Source organism: Rhinolophus hipposideros (assembly GCF_964194185.1).
Source record: "Rhinolophus hipposideros genome assembly, chromosome: 4".
Lineage (NCBI taxonomy): Eukaryota > Metazoa > Chordata > Mammalia > Chiroptera > Rhinolophidae > Rhinolophus > Rhinolophus hipposideros.
Genome location: NC_138050.1, coordinates 51,065,524 through 51,081,314, shown reverse-complemented (window position 1 = coordinate 51,081,314; position 15,791 = coordinate 51,065,524). Strand labels below are relative to the sequence as shown.

The following is a 15,791-nucleotide window of genomic DNA, read 5'->3' as shown; positions in this document are numbered from 1 at the left end:
GTCTTTCCAGACATTCAAGTTAGGGATCTTGAGATGAATAGATCATCTTGGATTTAGGGTGGCTATAAATCCAAGGACAAATGCCCTTATGTGAGGGAGATTTCACAGACACAGGGCTGTGTGAAGATGGAGACAGACGGAGGTAATGCAGCCACAAAGCCCAGGAACGAATGCCTGCAGCCCCAGAAGATGGGAGAGAAAAGAAGGGACCCTCCCTTAGGGCCTCCAGAGGGACTGCAGCCCAAGCCAAATTTTAGTCTTCTGGTCTCCAGAACGGTGAAAGAATAAATTCCTGTTGTTTTAAGCCACCGAGATTGTAGTATTTTGCTAAGGCAGCTCCAAGAAACTAACACCTGCGATAAGGGAATGACATGCATCAAGGAGGCAAAGCCCATGTCCCAGGCTATAAGCACAGGCCCTGCTCCATGTCTATCACTTTTTAGTGAGGAAAGTGGGAATAAATCATGGTGCTGCTGGGCAGAAGGGAGGGCATGAGATGATACTCAGGCAAGGAGAGAAGACTATTGAAATGACCGTGACTTTGCCCAGTTGGCTTCGCGTCAGTGTCCCATCATCTCAGCTCTTAATTTCTTCTAAGCCCGTAAAACACCATGGGGTTGGCCCAAGCTCTTGCTAACCTTTGAGGCACCAGGCCACGAGGGGAGAGTCCACATATATTACTGCTTGTGTTCCTTTCTACAACCCAGGAAAATGCCAGCATAGAAGCTATTGCTCTCATACTAAACAAGGAAGATACGCAGAGACAGTAAGTGGCTGGGCCACTGTCACACAGTTAAGGAAGATTTTGCTAACCTTGGACACCAGGATTTTGGGTCCAGAGCCTTTTGCACCTGATCACAGATGGGGTGCCCATTTGTCTCCTGTTCCATCCCAATTCACAGCTATTTGTGGAAGGTCTCGGGCATGTGGAATAGACTTATAGAGAGCTCTAAAAAAGAAAGTTATAAAATATAAAAACGACAGTAGTGTTAGTGGGAAATTAGTAGCTTATAAATGCCCACGTTAGAAAAGAAAATAAGAGCTCAAATTGATAACCTAAACTCCCACCTTAAGAAACCAGAAGAAGAACAAACTAAACTCCACACAGGCAGAAAGAAGGACATAATGAAGATTAGAGTTGAGATAATGAAATAGAGACTAGAAAAACAATAGAGAAAAATCAATGAAACCAAAAGTGGAGTCTGAAAATATCAACAAACTTCACAAATCTTTAGCTAGATGGCCCAAGAAAAAGAGAAGACTTAAATTATTAAAATCAGTAATAAAAGAGGGGGCATTACTAATGACTTTACAAAAACAAAACAGTTTTTAAAGGAATTACAGAATACCTAACTAAATGGAAAGAAACTGTTCAGTGGTTGAAAAACTTAGGATTGTTAATTCCCCATGTTGATCTGCACTGAATCTGCAATGCAATCCCTATCCAATACCTGCTATTTTTGCAGAAATTAAAATGCTGCTATTTTTGCAGAAATTAAAATGCTGACCCTAAAATTCACATGGAAATAAAAGAAGCTCAGAATAGCCCAACAATCATGAAAAAGAAGAACCAAGTTGGAAGACTCACACTTTCTGATTTCAAAACTTATTACAAATCCGTAGTAATCAAGACTGTGGTACGGGCAGAGGGATAGACATACATCATTGAACTAGAACTGATTCCATACAGAAGCTCACACATTGATAGTCCAGTGGTGTTCAACAAAATGCCAAGACAATTTGATGGAAAAGAATGGTCTTTTCAACAAATGGTGCTGGGACAACTGGATGTTCAAATGCAGTAAATAAAATAATTAATTAAAAAACAAAGAAATAAATAAAACAAATTAACCCCTATCTCACATCATATACAAATAAAAATTCACTCCAATGTGTTGAAAACCTAAAGTTAAGAGTTAAAAATATAAAAATTTTAGAAGGAAGACAGAAGTGTAAATCTCTATGATCTTAGATTAGAAAACGATTTTTCAGACAGGTACCAAAAACACAACCAACCAAAGAAAAAGTAGATAAATTGGATTTCATCAAAATTTATTATAACTTTTACATTACAAAGGACACTATCAAGAAAGTAAAGACAACCAACAAAATAACAGAAAATATTTGGAAATTATATATTTAACAAGTGTCTGGTATCCAGAATATATGAAGAACTCTTACAACTTAATAAAAATACTAACAACCCAATTTAAAAAGTCAGTGAATTACTTGAATAGACATTCTTCAGAGAAGATGAAGACATAGGCACCAAGGAAAAGAAAGGGTGGTTAACATCTTCAGTTATTCCATTTAGGGCAATGTAAATCAAAACCATTTCACACCCACTAGGATGGCTACAATAAAAAAGACAGCCAATAATAACAAGGGTTAGCAAGGATGTGGAGAAATTGGAGCCCTCACACAGCTGGTGAGTGTAAAACGGGACAGCCACTGTGACTAACAGTCTGGCAGTTTCTCAAAAAGTTAAACATGGAGTTACAATATGACCCACCAATTCTACTCCTAGGTATCGACCCAAAAGAAATGAAAACATAAGTTTGTACAAAAACTAGTACAATAGCCAAAAGGTGGAAACAACCCAAATGTTCATTAATGGATGATGGATAAACAAAATATGGGATACCTGTACAGTGGAATTTTATTCAGCCTTTAAAGGAATGAAGTTCTGACACGTGCTACAACATGGAAGAACCTTGAAGACATTATGTTAAGTGAAAGAAGCCAGACACAAAGGACCACATGGTTCCATTTACGTGAAACATCCCGAATAAGCAAATCCATAGACAGAGAGTACGTTACTGGTGCCAGGGGCTGCGGAAGAGGGCTGGGGTGTGATTGCTCATGGGGATGGGATTTTCTTTTGGGGCAATGAAAACATTTTGGAACTAGACAGTGGTTAGTGGTGACGGTTGCACTACCTTGTGAATGTACTAACAGTCATACACTTTAAAATGCTAAATTTGATGGTACGTAAAGGATATTTTCTAGTGAAAAAACAAACAAAACAATAACACAGAAGGAGGTGAGATGGGGAAAGAAATGTCCTGGTCTCTTTAGACACGTCTGATTTCCTCAGTTGGAGAATATGAGCCCTGTGGGACCCTCACTCTTTATCCCTTACTACATTCCTGTGGGGGACCCTTCTGCCCCAGGACTCTGAACAAAATGCAGTAGTGTGTATACACGTGTACGCTACTGTGTACTAGCATATGTAGTGGCACGTGTGTAGTGCTGTGTACTAGCATATGCACTAGTGTGTGCTAGTGTTTACTAGTGTGTACGCTAGCGTGTATACAAACGGGTGTACAAATGGTGGGAGAACTGAGTCCCCCTCACAGCCACAATCCCAATGAACTGCCCTGTGTCCTGTGAGTGAGGGGTACATGTGGGCACACTTACATATGCTGCCACTTCCCAAAAAGTCATGCCCAGGATCCAGTGGGGGCCTGGGGGACAACCATCGCTCAGTCAACAGCTATTGAGCCCGGAACAGGTTGCCCTGTGGAGGCAGGCGGCTGAGCTGCTGCTCAGGGATGGGCAGAGGCCCACGGCCTCCTGAGGTGCCTTCCTACTAGCCATAGTGTTTAAGGAGCACCTAGGAGCTCCAGACCCACCCAAGAGGTTCCAGACACATCCCAGCCCCCACGGGGCTGCATTCTACAGAGGAAGTCAGCATGAACAAAGAATGAGGAGATAAGAGGCATGGGGCAGAGGACAGAGCAGCCTAGACCCCCAGCACCCAAGTCCAGGAGATGCAAGAGGCAGTGTGACTGGATGGGGAGGGAGGGGTGCGGTCAGGAAGGCAGGGGACGCGTAAGGTGGTATAGGAGCCGTGGCTCCGAATGCATGTCTCATCAGCTGCTTCCCATTCTCCTATTGGTCTCAGCAAGCTAATGCCCTGTGGGGGACTCCCTGGCCTCTGCTTCTCCCCGAGGCCTCCTCTTCCTCCCACTGGCCCATCGGTCCTGCCTCTCCCCCAGGCCCCAGCTGCTACCCCTCTCCCAGGAGACCTGTCTCTCCAGAACGATGCCATTTCGGCATGCGGCACGTCTCCTGCATGATGCTTGTTACATGGTGTGTGAGCTGTTTAAAGCCAGTGCCCTGACGACATTAGAGCTGGTGCAGTGCTGCTCAGAGCCTACACTAGTCCCCTGGACCAGGCAGGCCCTCAGAGGGACATGCTGCACGAAGGACATGAGTATGGAATAGTGAACAGCTGCGCCTCCCTTGGGGACGAAGGCCGTGGCAGGGTGGGCTTGACGTGTCCGAGAACACACAGGGAGGCATGTCTAGGGCAGTGTGGGCAGAGGGACCCTGGCCCACTGACCTTATTTCTTGTCCCTCGTGTGCACTCGGGGAAGGGGTCAAATGTCACCTTGGGGCACTAATGAAAACAGTGTGCAGCCCATCACTGGGGGACACAACCCAGAACTTGGTGAGGCAGGTGGTTAACATCCTCCTGACATTCAGATAGTTGAGCAGGAAAAGTGTCGACAAGAGCCATGTCGGCACACAGATTTAGGAAAGCACTTCAGAACACAGCTCATTTCCTTGCATGAATTTGAACCCAGTTAGATAAACAGTGTCCGTGGGGCCCAGTCTTAACAAGGCATGCTCCAGTTAGCAGTCGTCTGCAAGGATCCAAGATAGCCCACGCAGCCTGAGGCCACCATGGTGCCAGGCTCAGGTCGCGTGGCTGGAGGCCTTTCCTCCCAGGAAACACTAGGATGCATGGAACCATCCCAACTCCCACCCTTACATCTTCTCTAAACCAAAGCTCCTGAAAAAAAGCAAAACCAAAATAAATGGGCCTTGGGCATAGCACGCCCCTGTGTTCCATACCAGAACCCTAAGCCCTCAGCCTGAGGTCCAAGTCACCCGCCTCTGGGATTTCGTGTGCCAGCAGTGGGAGTCTGGAAATAGCTGCACACCTACACTTGGGTGGCTGCTGATGCCAACAGGCGGTCCTGATTTTAGACACTTGTGTTCCCGGAAACCACAGCTAAGCATACACTGTAATAAGACGCAGAGACCCGATGAGGCAGTGTCCTGCTGAGTCACACGCGGGCTCAGCGCTAGGGGGACAAGTTCACCCTCCATCAAACAGATGTGGGGCTGGACGCCACTCTTGGGACAGGGCTCCTGTCCCATGTCTCCTGTGTGTGCCCTCCTGGCTCTGTTCTCTGCCCAGCCTGGTCCATTCTGTCTCCCCACCACTAACCCACACTTTCTTATTCTGTGAGGCTGTGATAAACAGCCTTAAGTTCTTTTTGAACAGGGAATAAATCTATAAATAAATAAGAATAGGTAATTCTCTCCTCATAGCTACAGGACCTGAGAGTACAGCAACCATTTTAAGAAGAATAGGAATAATGAAGGAGGAGTTACGGACAAAGCTTCCTGAATTCACCTCTTATGTGTGTCCCAGTCCCCACATTTCAGATAACAGGCATCGTCACCTTTTACACATCCTACACACATACTACGCTGTGTCTTTCACAGTGTCCTACATCTGTTTCTGCACTCTGTCCTCCTGCAGGTTCTACAGTGACAGCCCTGTAGCCTGAATTGACCAGCGACCATCTTCCTGCCATCAGGCGATGAATGCAGACTGTGCTGTGAGCAGTTGGGACAGGGCCCTCTTGGATAGTGACCAATGGGGGATACTCTTTACTACCTGCTGGAGGGCCAGACGGAGTGGAACCTAACGCTGAACTTAAGAGTCTTTGCCATCATTGCCTACCCCCAAGGAAAGGGCACAGTCACCAAGCATTACGGGGTAGAAGGAGCTCTAGATTCCAGGTTAGAGGTCTGCGCTCAGGCCCTAGCTCTGCCATCTGGCCTCAGGCACACCACTCACTGTTTCCTCATTTGTAACACGGGGTAGCCCCGCCAGCCTCTCTGCCTAAATGTCACACAGGATAACTCTATTTTTTACAAAAGCTAAATACGCCACCTCTAGGATGTGCATTTGCTTTACTGAGTACATTAAGAACGTGCCAGAACCTCTAAAAATGATGTCATCTTGGGGAATAAACCAAGTCTGGGAATTCAGATTCATTTGTTTGACAAACAACAACCCGCCCTACTGCCTGGGGGTCAGAGTTTCTATTTCTGGGCAGACTCGTGTCTTACCGCGCAGCCAGCTTGTGGCAGACGACCCCGGTGTCGGTGATGACCTCACTCAACCTCAGCTCCAGGTGGACCTTGCCCTGAAAGGCACAAGGACAGAGGGTCACGGGGGAATGGCCAAGCACAGTGGAGAGGCGCAATCTCGGTTCGCAAACTTGTAGTTCTGCCTGATCAGCACGGCGTCCGCCATGATTCCACCAGCCCCCACTCAGGTCCCAGGGACCACGGTGGGGCATGGCTCCCCCAGAGGGTTAAAGGTTCCAGCCGGTTGGCACATTGGGCTTCCAGTTCCGCTGACAGCAGTCTGTTTCAGAAGGAAGAAGTCAAAATGAGCAAGAAAAAGGTACTCGAGAAAGCGCATCCCAAACATGTTTGCTTTAGGTTGTATTCTTTCCAATGACTCGGGTCTGCAGTCAGGCACCCCAAAGCCTCAGGGATGAGGTTGGAGAACTCTCTGCCTGGACGTCTTGGTGCTTCTGTGTCCTCGGTGAGGATGGGATCAGAGGCCAGGGAATCTCAGTCCTGCTCTTCAAGAAGGAAGTTAACGCTCATGCTTCTAAGGAGGGAGAGCAGAGGTAGCTGGAGTAACAAGGGCAGAACTGGTGCTACAGTCGACCTGTGTCTGTATCTGTGCAAAGGGACAGACCAGCTGGAGGACAAAGCAAATGGGTAGCAAGGACACAACCAGATTATCATCAGGGGCCAGGGGGTCATGAGAGGGAAGAGTAAAAGGGGCCATAAAGAAAATGAGAAGACCCTGATCCAAAAACAAAACAAAACAAAAAACTTCACAGTTATATGACTCACTTATATGAGAGTACATAATATAATGTTAAAATTTAAATTATTTTTGATTAGAAAAGAGAGGTGGAACTAAATAATCTCCAAGGTCCTTTCTGACTAAAACGTCTAGATTCTGCAGCATGGAGAGAGCCTTTTGAAAACTGCCTTGTCTCTGAAGAATGCAGGAACCTGCGATGGGACAGGATGCTGAACGGGGCAGGTAGGACCAATGGGGAAGGTCTGAGCAGGAAGCTCAGCTGGCTCCCCCAGCGGCCTGGGCACTGCTATCACTCCTGGTCAGCTAGTGCTCCTAGGCAGTGTCAGACACACCTGTTTTGTCTGCCCCACCAGGTGTGCACGACCCGTCCTCCCCGACACCGGGAGCAGCCACTCTCCTCTTCCTCCTGCTGGCGCTCCAGCACACTGTCCTGCAGGGCTCCTGTCTCTGCCTCCCCTTGCCAGACCCACCTGAGATCCTTGGATGAGGTGAATCCAAGGGACCTGGGGCATCCACAGGAAGAATGTGCTGGCCTTTTGCCCACAGAAACCTCTGGTTCTGAACTTAACCTGTGAGAAACCATCTGGCCAACAACAGGTTTTTGGATCCATCTCCCCAAGTTACTGTTCTGAAACCTCCCGGCTCTTCTGCTTAAGGAAAGCAATTCCCGATGACCATGCATTTGAAAGAGCACTCCTGTCCTTTCACCTATTAGACTCTAAGCTCGAAGTTTGAACCACCAGAGAAGCATTTCACCAAAATGATTATGAGAAAAGGATTGGCGCTGTCTTGGACGTCTCCTGAGGATGAAAGAGAGCTGGGTCATCGAAGGGTTCCTCGCACTCGGGATGTGAGGTGCAGGGAGCACTTCCTGCTTAGAGCCTGACCCTGTGCAGAAGCACCACTAGTATCATTGGACAAGAGGCACCAGAACCCTCCTATTCGGCAAATAAACCAGAACCTAGGATCTGATGAGGAGATAGGTCAGGGGCGACATCTCTCCTGTGTAGGTCTGGGTGCACCCTCTTCACCCAGCCCACCTTGAGTCTCCCCTTGTCCCCTCCGTTCCCCATGCACCCATGTGCCCCTCAGGTCCCCCCACTGGGCAGGTACAGTTTTGGAAAGTACGTGGTGTCGAAAACACCAGCCCACAAGTCCCCCATGAAAGCCTTTCTTACTCTAAGCAAAGCAGCTCCTCCCTTTGATGGGCTCCAGGATCGCTGAGCTATGAACCAAGTGGCTGCTCCTGAAGGCCACAGCCGGGCCCTGCTTACAGCGTGGCGGGCAGCCAGCCTCCAGGATTCCCACGAGATGTGGCAGAAGCGGCATCCACGCTCACAAGACTGACACAGGAGACCTGACATGGACGCGGTGCCCCCAGGCTCCCTGTCGATACAAACTGGAGAGCCACCGGCTTCCTCTGGGGGAGACAGGCACTGGGAATCCCAGACCTTGGCCCAGCACACGTGGCAGCAGACTCACCCACACCACTTCCCCACTCGAGGCAGGACCGGCGACTGTCCTTGGGGCCTTTCCCTCACCTGCAGGACAGCGTGGCCGCAGGGAGGGCAGGAGCAATGGACAGGCGGAATGCCCAGTGATAAGTCCTGGACGCAGGACCAGGCCACCAGCATCACCGCCGTGTGACCCTGGGTAACACCCAGTATCCTGAGCCCAGAGGCAATATCTGCAAAGGGTGTCTGCCACCGGGGGGAACTCTAGGGGCATCTGCTGAGTGGCACTGCCTAAAGCAGCTTACTTCCCAAGGGAACCAACAGCTCTGCCCACACAGAGCCTTTGCGAGTTCCCACCCTGGAAGAGTCCCTCATCTGACAATGCCCAGCAGCAGGCTCCACGATGCGGTATTTACCCTCACACGTGTCCGGGCATGGCCCTCCTGGCTGGCCTCGCTGAGCTGTGAGCAAATCCTGAGCCAGTAACTGAGAAAGGTGCCTCAGCACCCTGCCGGCTCTGCGCAGGTTGCTGGGGAGAGGGAAACGCCCAAAGTGACAGCAATGACGCTGATGAAACTGCTTTCCTGAAGCTCCCTTTCACTGAGCACCGGCCAGGGCTTAGAGCTTTCTGAATTATCCCGTAATTCTGAGCACATCCCACAAAGCGGGCACAGTCACCCTCTGCTAAGATGAGGACCCTGAGCCTTATAGCACCTAAACCTCGGAAACCAAACCCAGAAGAAAACCTTGTGATAAAACAGCATAAGAACTTATCCCAGAACAGACTCCTATAAAGTTTGGTTCTTCACCTGCCTCCTCAAATGCACTGGGTACCAACTCCTACAGGGCCTAATTTTTTACATTGGCAATGGCCATTCAGACTGATATTTCACTAATTCCTTTGAATGGGCTTCTGAGAAGTGGAAGAACGTGTCTGGGGTGAGACGGAGCCCCCACTGCAGACGCCCAGGCTCACCATCCTGTTTCCTGTTTTTCCCAGCAGAGGACAACATGTGCACACCAGTAGACCCTGTGACTGCTCATGTTTCCTCTCTTAGGGCAAACACTTCCTTACCAAGGTGGCAGATATTGTCAGCTAATTCGTGTTGGTACCATTTTCTGGTGCTTGGGGAGAAGATGGTATGAGATAAAACAACACAAACACTATTTATCACTGAAAGGTCTTTCCCCCCAGAAGCTAACTCAATAGATCTGCAGTTCATAAATTCACGTCAGTTGTTACGCAGCGGCACTGACATTCAGGAGACGCCGTACAATGTGGGCATCACACCACCTCCAGCACAAACAACCCAGCCACAAACGCCAACGCCCAGAAGGGCTGAGGGCCACACCCTCCGACTCTGCACAGGCAGGAAATTCGGGTTTTCTAGGCCCAGTCTCTGCACAGCTGGCTTCTGGGCTCACAGAGCCCTGGATACAGACATACTAGTCTGAGCTTCAACCTGCTCAGCTACATACATCGACATAGCGGAGGGGAGGGAAGGGGGCCTGACCTTGCCTCCTTCCTGCAATTCCTTAAACCCTTAGAAAGCGCCAAGCTGGGTCCTTGTATGTGGACAGCTGCTGACACTGACTGCTTGGGAAATCCTTCCAATAGGATTATCTGACACATGAGTTAAATTCCCAGAGATGATCTGGATATGGCTGCAGAAGTTTGCTGTGGTGGTTTGTCTGCATTCTTTTCTGAATATATACTTTCATAACATGTTTACTAAAACAAAACAGAGCACAAAGCAGAGCTCAGTGGCTGCCAAGTGTCCTTGAGGGACTCGGGAAAGGACCCCTGGTGGCTCAGTGAGGGGATTCAATACCAAGAAGGACCGGAGACACGGGAAGAACAGATGCTTCCCGACTCGAGCATATGTGATGGCAGCCAGCAGCGGCCACAGCTCAGGCCTTCCCTGCCAATCATCTCGTTCTGTTAGCTACCTAGGGGCTGGGAAGGAGCAGAAACGATAAGTCCTTTTTAATAAAGTGATTTACCAGAGACTTTCCAAAACATCAATTCCACAAAGAAGCAAGACATTTTTAAAATTGTCTTTCCCCCCCATTTCTGTGACCCATTGATCTCTTGTTGACCTTGTTGACCAGTTTTGTGACACTTTCTTTTGGACACATTCCTTTTATCGTGAATTATAGAGCAGAGGACTCAAGAAACTGTATGCCATCCTCTGCCCTTCTAAAAACCATAAATGTGACCTTTCAAAATGAACCGTGGCTTCAGGGAAAAAAAATGCACTTTTAAAGGCCAGACTGAATCTAGGAGAGCGCTGCTCCCTTGGAGGTATGACCACTTTATGAGTGGGCATTTAAGAACTAAGTAAGCAAAGCGCTCATTGTAGAGCCTGGGCCTTAGTGGGCTACCACTGAACACAGTGCTTCCTCCTTCTCTTCATAGTAATAATGATAGTAATACATTTGCTGCTCATAATTCACAAATATCTAGGAAACTGGCCCAGCTAGAGTCAGTATCCCACCTCACAGATAAGAACCAGGCTGAGAAGGACAAGGGGCTTATCCACAGGCACATAAAAGGTGTCATTTATGAAATAGTGAAAAGGAACACAGCACTTTCTTCACTAATTTTAGTCTTTAAGCAGGAGAGCACACAATTTGCTAATCATTATTCCCTGTGTACTTTTCGTGTGACTTCCTGTGACTCTTTCAGCATTTCAAAATTAAAAGTTAAAAAAAAAAAAAAAAAGGCAAGGAGAAAGAAAAGTCACACTTGCCAAAAACATCCAACTTAAACCTGGGGGTAACACAGGGGGAAGATCATGGTGAAGACACGGCTGCAGGCTGCGTGCAGAAGCCATTGTGATGACTGCCACAGGCTGGGTCACTTCAGAATAAAAGTGATGGGGGAAATTGTCAAAATGGAAAGCAGGAATGGTTCCAGTTACACAGCACCAATTCACAGCACACTGCTTCTGGAACTTTCTGTCTAAAGATGAGATTTCCAATCACCTGAGCAGGTGCGGCTGGCTGTTGTATTCCTGGTGTTAACATTCATCTTTACTGTTCGAACTCTGCTTTTGAACTTTGGGCAGAGTTATTAGTTCTGCAGTAATTACAGGGTCTTCTAATTTCCATAGCATGTGTGGGCCCCTTGGTCGGAATTAATTAAATGTGAAGCACCCTTAGGATGCCTCTCTTTGGCTCAACTCCTCAACACTTCCCTCTGGTTGCCTCTTTGGGAATGTTTGTGGATCAATCCCAGTGGCCACCAAGGCCTGTGCACCCCATGGCCTCAGCAGGCAGAAACCCTGAAACTCCTGCCTTCACCCTCAGAGCTCGGCTGAGGCCGAGGGTACAGGAGGAAGTGTGAAGACATGCGGGTTAGCCAGGCCTCCAGATACTGGGCGAGGAGCACTGGGGTAAGGCGTGCTCGGAGACGCCAGGGATGTCCTACCAAAATGTTGGACACTATCCAGCTGTTCACAAAAGCCTGCTTTACAGATGAGGAGACTGAGGCTTGGAGAGAACCACCCCTGGCATATTTCACTAGTGGATGGGGACATTGAGCTCTGAGCCAGGCCTGCCTGTGCTCAGTCACACACCTCTGCCAAGCCACTGACATCTCCCCCGTCAACGAAAATGCTCGTGCGTCTCAGTTTAGGAGCCACTGTGATAACTGGTCTTGGCCCCCAATTTTGATATTACAGACACCGGCTTCAGTTTAGAACAGGCTTAACTGGAAACCACCCAAGCCAGGTTCACAAGAGAAGAGAAGATGCGTCCACCCTCCTGACAAGGATTCAGATGTTCTTTGGCACTCAGCATGGGGAGTGACCCCGAGTTGTGGGCAATTCCAAGAATAGCCCTTATGGGAAAGAGTTGGGAACCTGGAGCCTCACAGTCTCCCGTGAGATGGGGGAGAAACCATCTCCTTCCACAGGGTGGGGGTCAGTCCCAGTTAGCATATTGCCCCGGCGAGTCAGGGTGAGCCCAGGATGTTTCACAATGGGAACCTCATCAGAGTGGTCATTTCTTTGAGCTTAAATTAAATTCTTCCTTGCTGAGTGCAGAGAGCTTGCAAACACATTCGGTGATCTCCAGCAAACACAGGGACCCGCAGTATGAGGTTCTGGGTGCTCTTCTCACCCCACAGATTTATTTTTTCATACCCGTATTTTCTCTTCACCTTTAATTATTGATTTTCACATTTTGTGTTTTTAAAGCTGCTTTAATCATGCATGACACAGTGTGACAATAACCCATTTAATACACAAAATTAATAAGCCTACACTTGCTATAAATAGGACACAATTTGCTAGCGATCGTTCCCTGTTAAGACCAAATCCCTGTATCTATTTATTTAGCCACAAGCAGAGTCTCTTCTGTTCCCAAGGACCTCCGGTGTCCCCTGGGCCCCACCGAGGGTCTCACCTGGACTTCCGAGTCAGCGTCGACGTGCTGCAGCTGGAACCAGGTGTCCCTGTTATGGTATTTCTGCAAGTCTTCCTTCTGAATGGCCACCTTCCCTAAAACACACAACGCAGAGGAAACACAGTCATGAAAGGGACCCCACAAGGTTCATAAGCAGAAGTCTCTCCATTATCACTACCAATTATTGCAAACAGTATAACCCAAAATAGATAACAGAGTAAGTTGATGCCACCATGCTGTCTTCCTTCCAGTAAGATCAATATATGCAGCATTTCCTCTTGAAGGTGGCCAAGTCCGACCCCATTAGCGGAACACATCTCACACGTGAGTTCCCTGGTGGCTGCAGATCTGTCTACTCTCACGGCGGGAGCACAGCCTGGGGTGGTCAGGGCCCACCTTTCACGAGCATTTCACTCCCTATATTTTACCCAACGTGGTTGTAGTGAGGAGGGGGCACTAGATGGGGATATTCCTTGCAGACAAGAAAATGGCTCCACCAGGCATTTGCACAGCGAACTGCTCAGGACCGGGGAGGAATGTAGGATGCGGGTAAGGGGGCGAGCTCTGAAGGAAATCGCTGGGCCACACGGGCTGTGAGACCGGGCACGCCGCATCACCGTCACCTCCCGCCTCAACCTCCATACTGCAAGCAGGGACAGGCCATTGTCCTCGGCAAGGCTTTGATGAGGATTTTCTGTGTGTGCATGTGTGTGCACTTGTATGAGCTATAGCTTAGAAGACATGGGTGTGCATATTTAGGTTATATGGTGTGTGCACACACACGTGTGTGTGTGTTCAGCTTAAATAATGTGCGCATGCACGTGTGCATATGTATATTCCGCTTTCCTAGTGTGCATATTATGCACATGTGTGCACAGTCAGCTTACATAGAGTAAACGTGTATGTGTGTGTGTGTGCGTGTCAGGCCCGCCATCACAAGGGCACACATGTGTACTCAGGTCAGTTCACCGCATCAACAGAAACTGAGGATGCAGCTGGCATGAGCCTCAACCCTCCTATTGCCCACCTGGGTCTATGAATCAGTGTCTCTCAAAGTAAGATCACAGGCCACCTACGTCAAAACACCTGGAGAGTTTCCTAAAATGCAGGGCCCTCTCCTAGATGGAGGAAACAAATCTTTGGTGTGGGGTCCTGAAATCTTCGTTTTCACAAGGTCCCAAGGAACTTTTGTAGGCCCCAAAGTGTGAGGGTGTCTACTATAGATAGTTTTACAATCCTTACGCAGGCTTGGTACTTTGGCGCTAGAATATGAATGAATATATATATTTTTTAAATATGCATCATGCATTATATATATACATATATATTTTTATATGCAGCTTTTGTTTCCTTGCCGTTCTTCCATTGTTTCTTCTTCCCTAAATGTACTCAACCCTTGAGGTCCCCCTGCAATGTCACCTCCTCTTAAGTGTTCCCCTGGGACCTATTCTGTTCCCAATGGCTCACACAAGACCTTACAGGGGCCCGTGCCCAATGTGTCCCTTGATGAGAGATTTAAGGAAAAGCAGAGAACACTCTTCTGTTTGGTTCTATGGGAGTTCAGGATATACCACCTCAAAGTATGTCACTTTGCCGTAAGGATTATTTGAGCTGGAGACAAATGAGAATCAACAGATCCTAAACAAAGCCCTCCCAGAGCTTCCCTTTCTAATTACAAGCAGAAACCGCTGAGAAATAAAGGCAGCCTTGAGGCCCTCTCCCAGGAAGCAGTATGGCCATGAAGAAGATGGAAAGTTGACATCTGCCCCAAAACCTACTCCATTTGTTCCCCCATATATTTATTGTCCCAGTCTGCTACCCTTCAAGTCCTCAAACCTTTTTCCTGTGTATTGTCCCTTCTCTGACATGTATTGTTCCTTTGCTAAGATGCCACAACCAGTCCAAAGTCTACCTAACTCATTGTTGAGGCTTCCCCCACATGATTATGCTACAGGCATTCGTAAGCTGTTTCTCGTCTGTTATCTGTCTTTTTTTTTTTTTTTGAAGATTTTTTCTTATTGGGGAAGGGGAACAGGACTTTATTGGGGAACAGTGTGTACTTCCAGGACTTTTTCCAAGTCAAGTTGTTGTCCTTTCAACCTTAGTTGTGGAGGGTGCTGTTCAGCTCCAGCTGGCACAGCCCACCATCCCTTGCGGGACTCGAGAAATTGAACTGGCTACCTTGTGGTTGAGAGCCCACTGGCCCATGTGGGAATCGAACTGGCAGCCTTCGGAGTTAGGAGCATGGAGCTCTAACCGCCTGAGCCACCGGGCCAGCCCCTGTTATCTGTCTTTTGTCAGTCCACTTTACAGATCCCTGGCCGGAGAACCTCAGTAGGCAGAGAGAAAGATTTTTTCCCTTGAGGTCTTCACATTTTGTTCTGAGAATTCGGTCAACTGATCTCTACTCTGGACGCCAGACCCTGTGAAATCAACCCACCAGCACAGATATGAAGTTGCAAAGGTGAAACAAACATGAAAAAAGCTGTTCCAAGTGCTAGAGGGTGACGGCATCCAGGGAGTCAGGACAATTTGCTTCCACCGACACCTGCCTTCAATCTCCATCTATCTATCATTGTGCCGTTCATTATATCAGCAAATTTACATCATCTCATATTCTCAAAGGGAAGGTAACTGTACCTCACACTCCCTATATTGCAGAAGAGGCTTAAGAAAGACTCTGGAATCATTCAACTAGGGCTACTCAGTTCGAGGCCAGGTAATTCTGTCCACCTGTGAAGTGGGCACAGCACACGAGCACTCCAAGGGTCAATACCAGGGCCCACGTCAACCTTGTGGCTCAGCTATCATCACACAGAGCCATCGGGAGCCAAATCCTGCCCAGCCACATACTGCATAACTGTTTAAGCCACTGCACGCAAAGTCAGCAGGAGAAAGAACAAGAGAGACAGACGCAGGAAACATGTAGTGGACACAGGCTGCAGAAATTCTCCACAGAAATTCAGAGACCCAAGTTACACGCCACTGTAGGA

General features: G+C 48.2%; 1 protein-coding gene across 2 annotated transcripts in view; it reads right to left on the bottom strand.

The window, feature by feature from the left end:
- RASA3 (RAS p21 protein activator 3) overlaps window positions 1-15,791 on the bottom strand; it is a 124,857-nt gene that overhangs the window by 35,704 nt on the left and 73,362 nt on the right. For both annotated transcript variants that reach the window (XM_081046095.1, XM_081046094.1), the window contains exons 4-5: window positions 12,799-12,893; window positions 6,157-6,233 (exon numbers count right to left, since the gene is read on the bottom strand). In XM_081046095.1, the coding sequence (XP_080902221.1) occupies window positions 6,157-6,233; window positions 12,799-12,893 (172 nt within the window). The remainder of the gene's footprint in view (window positions 1-6,156; window positions 6,234-12,798; window positions 12,894-15,791) is intronic.